At 44.3% G+C, this 13,882-nt stretch overlaps 2 protein-coding genes across 2 annotated transcripts in view; one reads left to right on the top strand and one right to left on the bottom strand.

The window, feature by feature from the left end:
- The first annotated feature begins 2,361 nt into the window (after positions 1–2,361).
- On the top strand, positions 2,362–6,265 carry gcnt3 (glucosaminyl (N-acetyl) transferase 3, mucin type). The gene has a single exon (XM_035764873.2). The coding sequence runs from the start codon at positions 2,502–2,504 to the stop codon at positions 3,825–3,827; it is 1,326 nt and encodes a 441-aa protein (XP_035620766.1). The 5' UTR covers positions 2,362–2,501; the 3' UTR covers positions 3,828–6,265.
- A 2,429-nt stretch (positions 6,266–8,694) lies between these two features.
- The window catches only part of bnip2 (BCL2 interacting protein 2), a 76,889-nt gene continuing 71,701 nt past the window's right edge, over positions 8,695–13,882 (bottom strand). Inside the window, exon 10 of the mRNA XM_052517203.1 lies at positions 8,695–9,715. Coding sequence (XP_052373163.1) covers positions 9,658–9,715 — 58 coding nt within the window. The 3' untranslated portion in view covers positions 8,695–9,657. The remainder of the gene's footprint in view (positions 9,716–13,882) is intronic.

Raw genomic sequence — 13,882 nt, 5'->3', positions numbered from 1 at the left:
AATCTGAGTTGAAGATCTCAGCTTGCATTTTATCTCAAAGTGATCTTGACCCAGAAAAGGTTGGTGACCACTGATCTAGTGACTCATTAAACACACCAAACAACTGTGACACAGTCATTGTTATTTAATCTGCTGCTGCTCATGGAAATATTCCACTCCACTCTCTCACGTTTATTTATTTATTTTATTTTACCTTTATTTAACCAGGCAAGTCAGTTAAGAACATATTCTTATTTTCAATGACGGCCTGGGAACAGTGGGTTAACTGCCTGTTCAGGGGCAGAACGACAGATTTCTACCTTGTCAGCTCGGGGGTTTGAACTCGCAACCTTCCGGTTACTAGTCCAACGCTCTAACCACTAGGCTACGCTGCCGCCCCGTTTATATACGTTACATGTATGCTACATGTTTATATATGTTACCTGTTTATATATGTTACCTGTTTATATTATATGTTACCTGTTTAAATATGTTACATGTTTATATATGTTACATGTTTATATTATATGCTAGTATTTGAAACACTGCCGATTTTGCAGATTTTCCTACTTACAAAGCAAGTAGAGATCTGTAATTGTTATCATAGGTACACTTCTGTGAGAGACGGAATCAAAAACAAAAATCCAGAAAATCCCATTGTATGATTTTTAAGTAATTAATTTGCATTTTATTGCATGACATAAGTATTTGATCACCTACCAACCAGTAAGAATTCCGGCTCTCACAGACCTGTTCGTTTTTCTTTAAGAAGACCTCCTGTTCTCCACTCATTACCTGTATTAACTGCACCTGTTTGAACTCGTTACCTGTATAAAAAACACCTGTCCACACACTCAATCAAACAGACTCCAACCTCTCCACAATGGCCAAGACTAGAGAGCTGTGTAAGGACATCAGGGATAAAATTGTAGTCCTTCACAAGGCTGGGATGGGCTACAGGACAATAGGCAAGCAGCTTGGTGAGAAGGCAACAAGTGTTGGCGCAATTATTAGAAAATGGAAGAAGTTCAAGATGACGGTCAATCACCCTCGGTCTGGGGTTCCATGCAAGATCTCACCTCGTGGGGCATCAATGATCATGAGGAAGGTGAGGGATCAGCCCAGAACTACACGGCAGGACCTGGTCAATGACCTGAAGAGAGCTGGGACCACAGTCTCAAAGAAAACCATTAGTAACACACTACGCCATCATGGATTAAAATCCTGCAGCGCACGCAAGGTCCCCCTGCTCAAGACAGCGCATGTCCAGGCCCGTCTGAAGTTTGCCAATGACCATTTGGATGATCCAGAGGAGGAATGGGAGAAGGTCATGTGGTCTGATGAGACAAAAATAGAGCTTTTTGGTCTAAACTCCACTCGCCGTGTTTGGAGGAAGAAGAAGGATCAGTACAACCCCAAGAACACCATCCCAACTGTGAAGCATGGAGGTGGAAACATCATTCTTTGGGGATGCTTTTCTGCAAAGGGGACAGGATGACTGCACCGTATTGAGGGGAGGATGGATGGGGCCATGTATCGCAAGATCTTGGCCAAAAACCTCCTTCCCTCAGTAAGAGCATTGAAGATGGGTCGTGGCTGGAAACACACAGCCAGGGTAACTAAGGAGTGGCTCCGTAAGAAGCATCTCAAGATCCTGGAGTGGCCTAGCCAGTCTCCAGACCTGAACCCAATAGAACATCTTTGGAGGGAGCTGAAAGTCTGTGTTGCCCAGCGACAGCCCCAAAATCTGAAGGATCTGTAGAAGGTCTGTATGTGGGTCAAAATCCCTGCTGCAATGTGTGCAAACCTGGTCAAGAACTAAAGGAAACGTATGATCTCTGTAATTGCAAACAAAGGTTTCTGTACCAAATATTAAGTTCTGCTTTTCTGATGTATCAAATACTTATGTCATGCAATAAAATGCAAAATAATTACTTAAAAATCATACAATGTGATTTTCTGGATTTTTGTTTTAGATTCCGTCTCTCACAGTTGAAGTGTACCTATGATAAAAATTACAGACCTCTACATGCTTTGTAAGTAGGAAAACCTGCAAAATCGGCAGTGTATCAAATACTTGTTCTCCCCACTGTATGTTACATGTTTTATTCTCAACCTATTTTTCACTGTTTCTAAACAGGTTCCAGAGAAGAAAGAAGAACTTGATATTTCTGTTTACTCTACTTTACACTTTCAGTATCAATGTGCAACTAACGTGTCAAGATGTGGATGAGGAAACTATCCACATACAGGTGCCAGAAGTTGAGCCACTCCCCGTGGATACAGTACGTTTCTACCAACTGGTGTATACACCATGACTATAGACCATGCCCACTAAAGTTAATGATCATACCTCTCCTTTTAAACTGAGGTGTGAGAGATGTGCGTCATTTACTTGAGCTGGGGTGGAAGTGAGACACATTCAGTTGAGCAGTAGTCTTCTTCTCGTTGGTTTCCATTGATACTAATATCAGATAAAGAATACTAACAAGACATCATAGAAAGAGAATACCAGACAAGTAATGGCTGCAGTTTCCTTGTCCAGATCTCAGAGAGTGTTCAGGAACTTGTCTCTGATCCTATTGAGTGGATCAGTCTCTCTGCTCCTGTGGATGGCTCTCAGACGTCCGCTGGCCTCAGACAGGGGTCCTCTCCCCGCTGCAGACCTCCTCCCCTCGGACTACGCTGCCGACCTGCAGGCCTGCTCAGCCATAATCCGAGGAGACATGGAGGGTCTGGAGAGGGAGCAGCTCAGCCTCCTGCTGAAGACCAAGAAGAAGCAGCAGCTGCTTTCAGAGGAGTTCTACCACAACGTAACTCAGGACTGTCAGAGGTACGTTGCAGACAGAGGGTTCATCACCGTTCCTCTGAGCCAGGAGGAAAAGGAGTTCCCCGTCGCCTACTCCATGGTCATCCACGAGAAGATTGAGATGTTTGAGAGGCTCCTGCGTGCTTTGTACACTCCTCAGAACGTCTACTGCGTCCACATCGACCAGAAATCATCCGAGGACTTCAGGAGTGCAGTGAGAGCTATCGTGTCCTGCCTACCCAATGTGTTTGTGGCCAGTAAGATAGAGAGCGTGATCTACGCCTCCTGGTCCAGAGTGCAGGCTGACCTGAACTGTATGGAGGACCTGCTAAAGTCACCTGTCCAGTGGAGGTACCTTCTCAACACCTGTGGAACCGACTTCCCCATTAAGACCAACGCTGAGATGGTTCAGGCCCTCAAGCTGCTGAACGGAAAGAACAGCATGGAGTCAGAGGTCACCAACAGCTACAAGAAGGGCAGATGGCAGTTCCACCACAACGTCACGGATACAGTAGTCAGGACAGAGGTTAAGAAGACCCCTCCACCAATCAACACCCCCCTGTTCTCTGGCAACGCCTACTTCGTGGTATCCAGGGCCTTCGTCCGTCACGTGATGAAGAGTCAGGAGGTCCGGGTTCTGCTGGAGTGGGAGAAGGACACCTATAGTCCTGATGAACACCTGTGGGCCACTCTGCAGCGCATGCCCGCTGTCCCAGGCTCCAACCCCCCCAACAGTAAGTACCAGCAGTCTGATATGAACTCCATAGCCAGGGTAGTGAGGTGGAGCTACCTGGCTGGGGATGTGAGGAGCGGAGCCCCCTACCCCCACTGCTCCGGGACCTACAGGAGAGCTGTGTGTGTCTATGGAGCTGGAGACCTGCAGTGGCTCCTAAACCAACACCACCTTATCGCTAACAAGTTTGACCCCGAGGTGGATGATGTGGCGATCAGGTGTCTGGAGTCATACCTGCGCTTCAAAGCAACACACCGTGTATCAGTAAGGACAGTGGAATCTGGGAATATCTTACAAAAACTATGAAAGGTTGTAAATACAATCGTGTAGCTGTTTTTACCCCTTTAACTCTATTCTCAAACGGCTAGAGCGTGTTTTATTTCTGATTATACTGTATATTTCTGATATTAATGTAAGAGGGTTGTAAATAAAATGATGTAGTTTTTCTTAGATGCTGGGGTTGCACTGTATCGTTGTGATTGCTATGAATATTCCAGACATACACCCTCCTGTAGTCTTTAATTAGTACGGCATCAATCAGCCCAATGACTAGTTTCACTGAACACATCAATTCTGTAACAGTTATACCATCGTTATTACTGTTCTACATGTAGTCAACAATGCCAGGCTATAAAGTTTTATAACATTATATATACATACTTGGTGTATGAGGGAACGACAAAACCTATGTGTATATATATGACTAGTGTGCCTGGAGTCTTTCATAATTTTTTAGGGCCTTCCTCTGCACCACTAGACTGCTAAACAGCTTCTACCCCCAAGCCATTCGACTGCTGAACAGCTTCTACCCCGAAGCCATTCGACTGCTGAACAGCTTCTACCCCCCAAGCCATACAATGCTGAACAGCTTCTACCCCCCAAGCCATACAATGCTGAACAGCTTCTACCCCCCAAGCCATACAATGCTGAACAGCTTCTACCCCCCAAGCCATACAATGCTGAACAGCTTCTACCCCCCAAGCCATACAATGCTGAACAGCTTCTACCCCTAAGCCATACAATGCTGAACAGCTTCTACCCCACAAGCCATACAATGCTGAACAGCTTCTACCCCCCAAGCCATACAATGCTGAACAGCTTCTACCCCCCAAGCCATACGACTGCTGAACATCTAATCAAATGGCTACCCCCCCCCCCCCCCATCCCATTTACACTGCTGCTACTCTGTTATCTATGCATAGTCACTTTAATAACTCTACCTACATATTACATAAATGACCTTGACTAACCGGTGCCCCGTCTACAGCCTCGCTATTGTTATTTTACTGCTGCTCTTTCATTATTTGTTACTTTTATTTATATTTTTCTTAAAACGGCATTATTGGTTAGCGCCTGTAAGTCAGCATTTCACTGTGAGGTCTACTACACCTGTTGTATTCAGCATTTCACTGTAAGGTCTAACTACACCTGTTGTATTCAGCATTTCACTGTGAGGTCTACTACACCTGTTGTATTCAGCATTTCACTGTAAGGTCTAACTACACCTGTTGTATTCAGCATTTCACTGTAAGATCTACTACACCTGTTGTATTCAGCATTTCACTAAGGTCTACTACACCTGTTGTATTCAGCATTTCACTATAAGGTCTACTACACCTGTTGTATTCAGCATTTCACTGTAAGGTCTAACTACACCTGTTGTATTCAGCATTTCACTGTAAGATCTACTACACCTGTTGTATTCAGCATTTCACTGTAAGGTCTACTACACCTGTTGTATTCAGCATTTCACTGTAAGGTCTACTACACCTGTTGTATTCAGCATTTCACTGTAAGGTCTACTACACCTGTTGTATTCAGCATTTCACTGTGAGGTCTACCTACACCTGTTGTATTCAGCATTTCACTGTAAGGTCTACTACACCTGTTGTATTCAGCATTTCACTGTGAGGTCTACTACACCTGTTGTATTCAGCATTTCACTGTAAGGTCTACTACACCTGTTGTATTCAGCATTTCACTGTGAGGTCTACCTACACCTGTTGTATTCAGCATTTCACTGTGAGGTCTACTACACCTGTTGTATTCAGCATTTCACTGTAAGGTCTACTACACCTGTTGTATTCAGCATTTCACTGTGAGGTCTACTACACCTGTTGTATTCAGCATTTCACTGTAAGGTCTACTACACCTGTTGTATTCAGCATTTCACTGTGAGGTCTACCTACACCTGTTGTATTCAGCATTTCACTGTGAGGTCTACTACACCTGTTGTATTCAGCATTTCACTGTGAGGTCTACTACACCTGTTGTATTCAGCATTTCACTGTGAGGTCTACTACACCTGTTGTATTCAGCATTTCACTGTGAGGTCTACTACACCTGTTGTATTCAGCATTTCACTGTAAGGTCTACTACACCTGTTGTATTCAGCATTTCACTGTGAGGTCTACCTACACCTGTTGTATTCAGCATTTCACTGAGGTCTACTACACCTGTTGTATTCAGCATTTCACTGTAAGGTCTACTACACCTGTTATATTCAGCATTTCACTGTGAGGTCTACTACACCTGTTGTATTCAGCATTTCACTGTAAGGTCTACTACACCTGTTGTATTCAGCATTTCACTGTGAGGTCTACTACACCTGTTGTATTCAGCATTTCACTGTGAGGTCTACTACACCTGTTGTATTCAGCATTTCACTGTAAGGTCTACTACACCTGTTATATTCAGCATTTCACTGTAAGGTCTACTACACCTGTTATATTCAGCATTTCACTGTGAGGTCTACTACACCTGTTATATTCAGCATTTCACTGTAAGGTCTTCTACACCTGTTGTATTCGGCATTTCAGTGTGAGGTCTACTACACCTGTTGTATTCAGCATTTCACTGTGAGGTCTACCTACACCTGTTGGATTCAGCATTTCACTGTAAGGTCTACTACACCTGTTGTATTCAGTATTTCACTGTGAGGTCTACTACACCTGTTATATACACTGAACTATAATTAATAGAAAACCAACATGCAACAATTCCAATGATTTTAATATACAGTTCATAGAAGAAAATCAGTCCATTGAAATGAAATCAGTCAACTCATTAAGCCCTAACCTATGGATTCCACATGGTGGGCAGAGGCACAAACATGGGTGCTCATCCAATCAGAATGAGTTTTTCCCCACAAAAGCGCTTTATTACAGACAGAAAAAGTCCTCAGTTTCCCGCAGGTGAAGAAGCCGGATGTGGAGGTCCTGGGCTGGCGTGGTTACACGTGGTCTGCGGTTGCGAGGTCTGTTGGAAGTACTTCCACATTCTCTAAAAAGAGACATTGGGAAGCAGCTTGTGGTAGAGAAAATTAACATTCACTCTGTAAATATCTCATTCCCGCAGTCAGCATGCCAATTACACGCTCCCTCAAAACTTGAGACATCTGTGGCATTGTGTTGTGTGGAAAAACTGCACATTTTAGAGTGGCCATTTATTGTCCCCAGCACAAGGTGCACCTGTGTAATGATCATGCTGTTAAATCAGCTTCTTGATGTACCTGTCAGGTGGATGGATTATCTTGGAAAAGGAGAAATGCTCACTAACAGGGATGTAAAAATCAGTGCACACAATTTGAGGGAAATAATATTTTTGTGCGTATGGAAAATGTATGGGATCTTGTACTTCAGCTCATGAAACCAACACTTTACATGTTGAGTTGATATTTTTTGTTCAGTATATTTATATATAGATTGAACAGAAATCTGCCATTCAGCACACGCCTTTATGCAAAATGGCTTTACAGTCAGAAATGTTGTAACTTACTCATTTAGAAGCAACTCATCTTCTCTGTGTTTTAATTAAAGCCGCTCTAATGTTAAACAATATCTTAAGTAACACCAAGGTATTAAGGCAGCTTTTTCATTTGACTCCTCATTTAAGAGTCATTTTTTTTTTGTTGGAACCACAATGGCATTTTTTTTACTGTAGAATACCTAAGACATGATTGTAACTAATTTGAGTCAAACATGAAACTAAACCCTGTAATGCATTGTTAGTATAGTATATCATGTATTAACAATATGTTTTGTATGCCAACCACTGTGGTAAGTATGTGTGTTGTTCTGTTGTACTTGAACAATTATTCCTAATGAATAAAGACACATTTGGATTTGGATTTTTACTTTAGAGAAATAATGTACAAGAACGTCCAAAAACACTTGACAAAAACCAACATCCTGATTGACAGTAAGACCGGTGTATCACATTCCAGCATCAACCAATATCTCTTTAGGTTCTCTGTTTTCACAACGTATACCTTGTTGTCGCTACAGACAGACAGATGACAGTAACCTTTTCATGTAGGATTCTTTCAAAGACATTAACAGTAAAACCGTTTCCAGGTCATGCAAAACCTGCAGTAAAGCGTTTCCCGGTGCTGTGAAACCTGCTCTATTTAACATCACTCTGTGGGGTCATGTGACCAAAAATAAGGATCAAATAAAATAAAAAAAAAACATAAAAATATATATTAATCTTTGTCCTTTCTCACCTGTTGAATATAAATATATATTTAAATGTAATGAAGAACAAGCATTAACCCTCAGTAACAGATTGCCTTAAATACATTGCAGATACAAAAAGTAACTATGACATCAACATTTCTATGTTTGGCTTGATACATAAAAGGTTACAGAGCACGGTGGAGAGATTGACCAGAGAGAGAGAGGGTCGTAACAATGAGAGAGGGAGAGAGAGGGTCGCAACAATGAGAGAGGGAGAGAGAGGGTCGTAACAATGAGAGAGGGAGAGAGAGGGTCGCAACAATGAGAGAGGGAGAGAGAGGGTCGTAACAATGAGAGAGGGAGAGAGAGGGTCGTAACAATGAGAGAGGGAGAGAGAGGGTCGCCACAATGAGAGAGGGAGAGAGAGGGTAACAATGAGAGAGGGAGAGAGAGGGTCGCAACAATGAGAGAGGGAGAGAGGGGTTGCCACAATGAGAGGGGAGAGAGAGGGAGGGTCGCAACAATGAGAGAGGGAGAGAGAGGGTTGCCACAATGAGAGAGGGAGAGAGAGGTTGAGAGAGGGAGAGAGAGGGTCAACAATGAGAGAGGGAGAGAGAGGGTCGTAACAATGAGAGAGGGAGAGAGAGGGTCGTAACAATGAGAGAGGGAGAGAGAGGGTCGCAACAATGAGAGAGGGAGAGAGAGGGTTGCCACAATGAGAGAGGGAGAGAGAGGGAGAGAGGGTCGTAACAATGAGAGAGGGAGAGAGAGGGTCGTAACAATGAGAGAGGGAGAGAGAGGGTTGCCACAATGAGAGAGGGAGAGAGAGGGTTGCCACAATGAGAGAGGGAGAGAGAGAGAGGGTCGTAACAATGAGAGAGGGAGAGAGAGGGTCGTAACAATGAGAGAGGGAGAGAGAGAGGGGTCGTCGTAACAATGAGAGAGGGAGAGAGAGGGTCGTAACAATGAGAGAGGGAGAGAGAGGGTCGCAACAATGAGAGAGGGAGAGAGAGGGTCGCAACAATGAGAGAGGGAGAGAGAGGGTTGCCACAATGAGAGAGGGAGAGAGGGTCGTAACAATGAGAGAGGGAGAGAGAGGGTCGTAACAATGAGAGAGGGAGAGAGAGGGTTGTAACAATGAGAGAGGGAGAGAGAGGGAGAGAGAGGGTCGTAACAATGAGAGAGGGAGAGAGAGGGTCGTAACAATGAGAGAGGGAGAGAGAGGGAGAGAGAGGATTGCCACAATGAGAGAGGGAGAGAGAGGGAGAGAGAGGGTTGCCACAATGAGAGAGGGAGAGAGAGGGAGAGAGAGGATTGCCACAATGAGAGAGGGAGAGAGAGGGAGAGAGAGGGTTGCCACAATGAGAGAGGGAGCGAGAGGGAGAGAGAGGCTCGTAAAAATGAGAGAGGGAGAGAGAGGGTTGCCACAATGAGAGAGGGAGCGAGAGGGTCGTAACAATGACAAAAGGAGAGTTAGAGGGTTGTAACAAAGTAACAGGGAGAATGGTCTCAGAAAGGTACTTATCTTCTCCTGCACCTGGGCTAGCTCTCTAAGTCTCTCCAGTTGCAACACACATTATCAACAGTAAAGGCTGATCAGCTGTGGTTCTGAACATTCGTCATCGGTCTGGAGCTGTGCAGGGCAGACAGAGCAGAGCTAGCAAGCCGCCCAGGTAGTCTTACTCTGTCTCTGGCATGGCTGCCATCTCCACTCTGACGGGTTTCTCCTGGTCGAGCCTGTGGAAAGAGAATAATCGTCAGAGCTCTGGGACTGGAACCGAACCCCTAACTGACCCCCACTATACTAAGTATAACACCATGGAGACTGGAACCAAACCCCTGACTGGCCTCCACTATACTAAGTATAACACCATGGGGACTGGAACCAAACCCCTAACTGACCCCCACTATACTAAGTATAACACCATGGGGACTGGAACCAAACCCCTAACTGACCCCCACTATACTAAGTATAACACCATGGGGACTGGAACCAAACCCCTAACTGGCCTCCACTATACTAAGTATAACACCATGGGGACTGAAACCAAACCCCTAACTGACCTCCACTATACTAAGTATAACACCATGGGGACTGGAACCAAACCCCTAACTGACCTCCACTATACTAAGTAGAACACCATGGGGACTGGAACCAAACCCCTAACTGACCTCCACTATACTAAGTATAACACCATGGGGACTGGAACCAAACCCCTAACTGACCTCCACTATACTAAGTATAACACCATGGGGACTGGAACCAAACCCCTAACTGGCCTCCACTATACTAAGTAGAACACCATGGGGACTGGAACCAAACCCCTAACTGGCCTCCACTATACTAAGTATAACACCATGGGGACTGGAACCAAACCCCTAACTGGCCTCCACTATACTAAGTATAACACCATGGGGACTGGAACCAAACCCCTAACTGACCTCCACTATACTAAGTATAACACCATGGGGACTGGAACCAAACCCCTAACTGGCCTCCACTATACTAAGTAGAACACCATGGGGACTGGAACCAAACCCCTAACTGGCCTCCACTATACTAAGTAGAACACCATGGGGACTGGAACCAAACCCCTAACTGACCTCCACTATACTAAGTATAAAACCATGGGGACTGGAACCAAACCCCTAACTGACCTCCACTATACTAAGTATAACACCATGGGGACTGGAACCAAACCCCTAACTGGCCTCCACTATACTAAGTAGAACACCATGGGGACTGGAACCAAACCCCTAACTGGCCTCCACTATACTAAGTATAACACCATGGGGACTGGAACCAAACCCCTAACTGGCCTCCACTATACTAAGTATAACACCATGGGGACTGGAACCAAACCCCTAACTGACCTCCACTATACTAAGTATAACACCATGGAGACTGGAACCAAACCCCTAACTGGCCTCCACTATACTAAGTAGAACACCATGGGGACTGGAACCAAACCCCTAACTGGCCTCCACTATACTAAGTAGAACACCATGGGGACTGGAACCAAACCCCTAACTGGCCTCCACTATACTAAGTATAACACCATGGGGACTGGAACCAACCCCCTAACTGGCCTCCACTATACTAAGTAGAACACCATGGGGACTGGAACCAAACCCCTAACTGGCCTCCACTATACTAAGTAGAACACCATGGGGACTGGAACCAAACCCCTAACTGGCCTCCACTATACTAAGTATAACACCATGGGGACTGGAACCAAACCCCTAACTGACCTCCACTATACTAAGAAGTAAACACCATGAGGACTGGAACCAAACCCCTAACTGACCTCCACTATACTAAGTATAACACCATGGGGACTGGAACCAAACCCCTAACTGACCTCCACTATACTAAGAAGTAAACACCATGAGGACTGGAACCAAACCCCTAACTGACCCCCACGATACTAAGTAGAACACCATGAGTACTGCAACCAAACCCCTAACTGACCACCACTATACTAAGAAGTAGGACACCGTGGGACTGGAACCAAACCCCTAACTGAACCCCACTATACTAAGAAGTAGAACACTGTGGGGACTGGAACCAAACCCCTAACTGACCTCCACTATACTAAGTATAACACCATGAGGACTGGAACCAAACCCCTAACTGACCCCCACGATACTAAGTAGAACACCATGAGTACTGCAACCAAACCCCTAACTGACCACCACTATACTAAGAAGTAGGACACCGTGGGGTCTGGAACCAAACCCCTAACTGAACCCCACTATACTAAGAGGTAGGACACCGTGGGGTCTGGAACCAAACCCCTAACTGACCTCCACTATACTAAGTATAACACCGTGGGGACTGGAACCGAACAGTCGTGGCCAAAAGTTTTGAGAATGAGTTTTGAGAATGAGACAAATATACATTTTCACAAAGTCTGCTGCCTCAGTTTGTATGATGTCAATTTGCATATTGTCCAGAATGTTATGAAGAGTGATCAGATGAATTGCAATTAATTGCAAAGTCCCTCTGTGCCAATTAAATTAACTGAATCCCCACAAAACATTTCCACTGCATTTCAGCCCTGCCACAAAAGGACCAGCTGACATCATGTCAGTGATTATCTTGTTAACACAGGTGTGAGTGTTGACGAGGACAAGGCTGGAGATCACTCTCATGCTGATTGAGTTTGAATAACAGACTGGAAGCTTCAAATGGAGGGTGGTGCTTGGAATCATTGTTCTTCCTCTGTCAACCATGGTTACCTGCAATTAAACACATGCCGTCATCATTGCTTTGCACGAAATGGGATTCACAGGCAATTATATTGCTGCCAGTGAGATTGCACCTAAATCAACCATTTATCGGATCATCAAGAACTTCAAGGAGAGCGGTTCAATTGTTGTGAAGAAGGCTTCAGGGCGCCCGAGAAAGTCCAGCAAGCGCTAGGACCGTCTCCTAAAGTTGATTCAGCTGCGGGATCAGGGCACCACCAGTACAGAGCTTGCTCAGGAATGGCAGTAGGCAGGTGTGAGTGCATCTGCACGCACAGCGAGGTGAAGACTTATGGAGGATGGCCTGGTGTGAAGAAGGGCAGCAAAGAAGCCACTTCTCTCGAGGAGAAACATCAGGAACAGACTGATATTCTGCAAAAGGTACAGGGATTGGACTGCTGAGGACTGGGGTAAAGTCATTTTCTCTGATGAATCCCCTTTCCCATTGTTTGGGGCATCCGGAAAAAAGCTTGTCCGGAGAAGACAAGGTGAGCGCTACCATCAGTCCTGTGTCACGCCAACAGTAAAGCATCCTGAGACCATTCATGTGTGGGGTTGCTTCTCAGCCAAGGGAGTGGGTTCACTCACAATGTTGCCTAAGAACACAACCATGAATAAAGAGAGGAACCAACACATCCTCCGAGAGCAACTTCTCCCAAACCATCCAGGAACTGTTTGGTGATGAACAATGCCTTTTACAGCATGATGGAGCACCTTGTCATAAGGCAAAAAGTGATAAATAAGTGGCTCTGGGAACAAAACATTGATATTTTGGGTCCAGGAAACTCCCCAGACCTTAATCCCATTGAGAACTTGTGGTCATTCCTCAAGAGGCGGGTGGACAAACAAAATTCTGACAAACTCCAAGCAATGACTATGCAAGAATAGGCTGCCATCAGTCAGGTCTTGAAAAAGAGGGGTTAACACTGCAAATATTCAACTTCATGTAATTGTCAATAAAAGCATTTGACACTTATGAAATGCTTGTAATTATACTTCAGTATTCAATAGTAACATCTGACAAAAATATCGAAAGACACTGAAGCAGCAAACTTTGTGGAAATTAATATTAGTGTCATTCTCAAAACATTTGGTCACGACTGTAGAGAGAATGATTTATTTCAGCTTTTATTTCTTTCATCACATTCCCAGTGGGTCAGAATTTTACATACACTCAATTAGCATTTGGTAGCATCACCTTTAAATTGTTTAATGCCGTCTGTTACAGAGATATACTACATAGACCTAATCTTTAATGCAGTCTGGTATAGAGATATACCTACTCTTTAATGAAGTCTGGTATAGAGATATACTACATAGACCTACTCTTTAATGCAATCTGGTATAGAGATATACTACATAGACCTACTCTTTAATGAAGTCTGGTATAGAGATATACTACATAGACCTACTCTTTAATGCAATCTGGTATAGAGATATACTACATAGACCTACTCTTTAATGAAGTCTGGTATAGAGATATACTACATAGATCTACTCTTTAATGAAGTCTGGTATAGAGATATACTACATAGATCTACTCTTTAATGCAGTCTGGTATAGAGATAGACCTACTCTTTAATGAAGTCTGGAATAGAGATATACCTACTCTTTAATGCAGTCTGGTATAGAGATAGACCTACTCTTTAATGC

This window comes from Oncorhynchus keta, unplaced genomic scaffold (genome assembly GCF_023373465.1).
Source record: "Oncorhynchus keta strain PuntledgeMale-10-30-2019 unplaced genomic scaffold, Oket_V2 Un_scaffold_6048_pilon_pilon, whole genome shotgun sequence".
NCBI lineage: Eukaryota > Metazoa > Chordata > Actinopteri > Salmoniformes > Salmonidae > Oncorhynchus > Oncorhynchus keta.
This window is presented reverse-complemented; position numbering and strand designations above follow the sequence as displayed.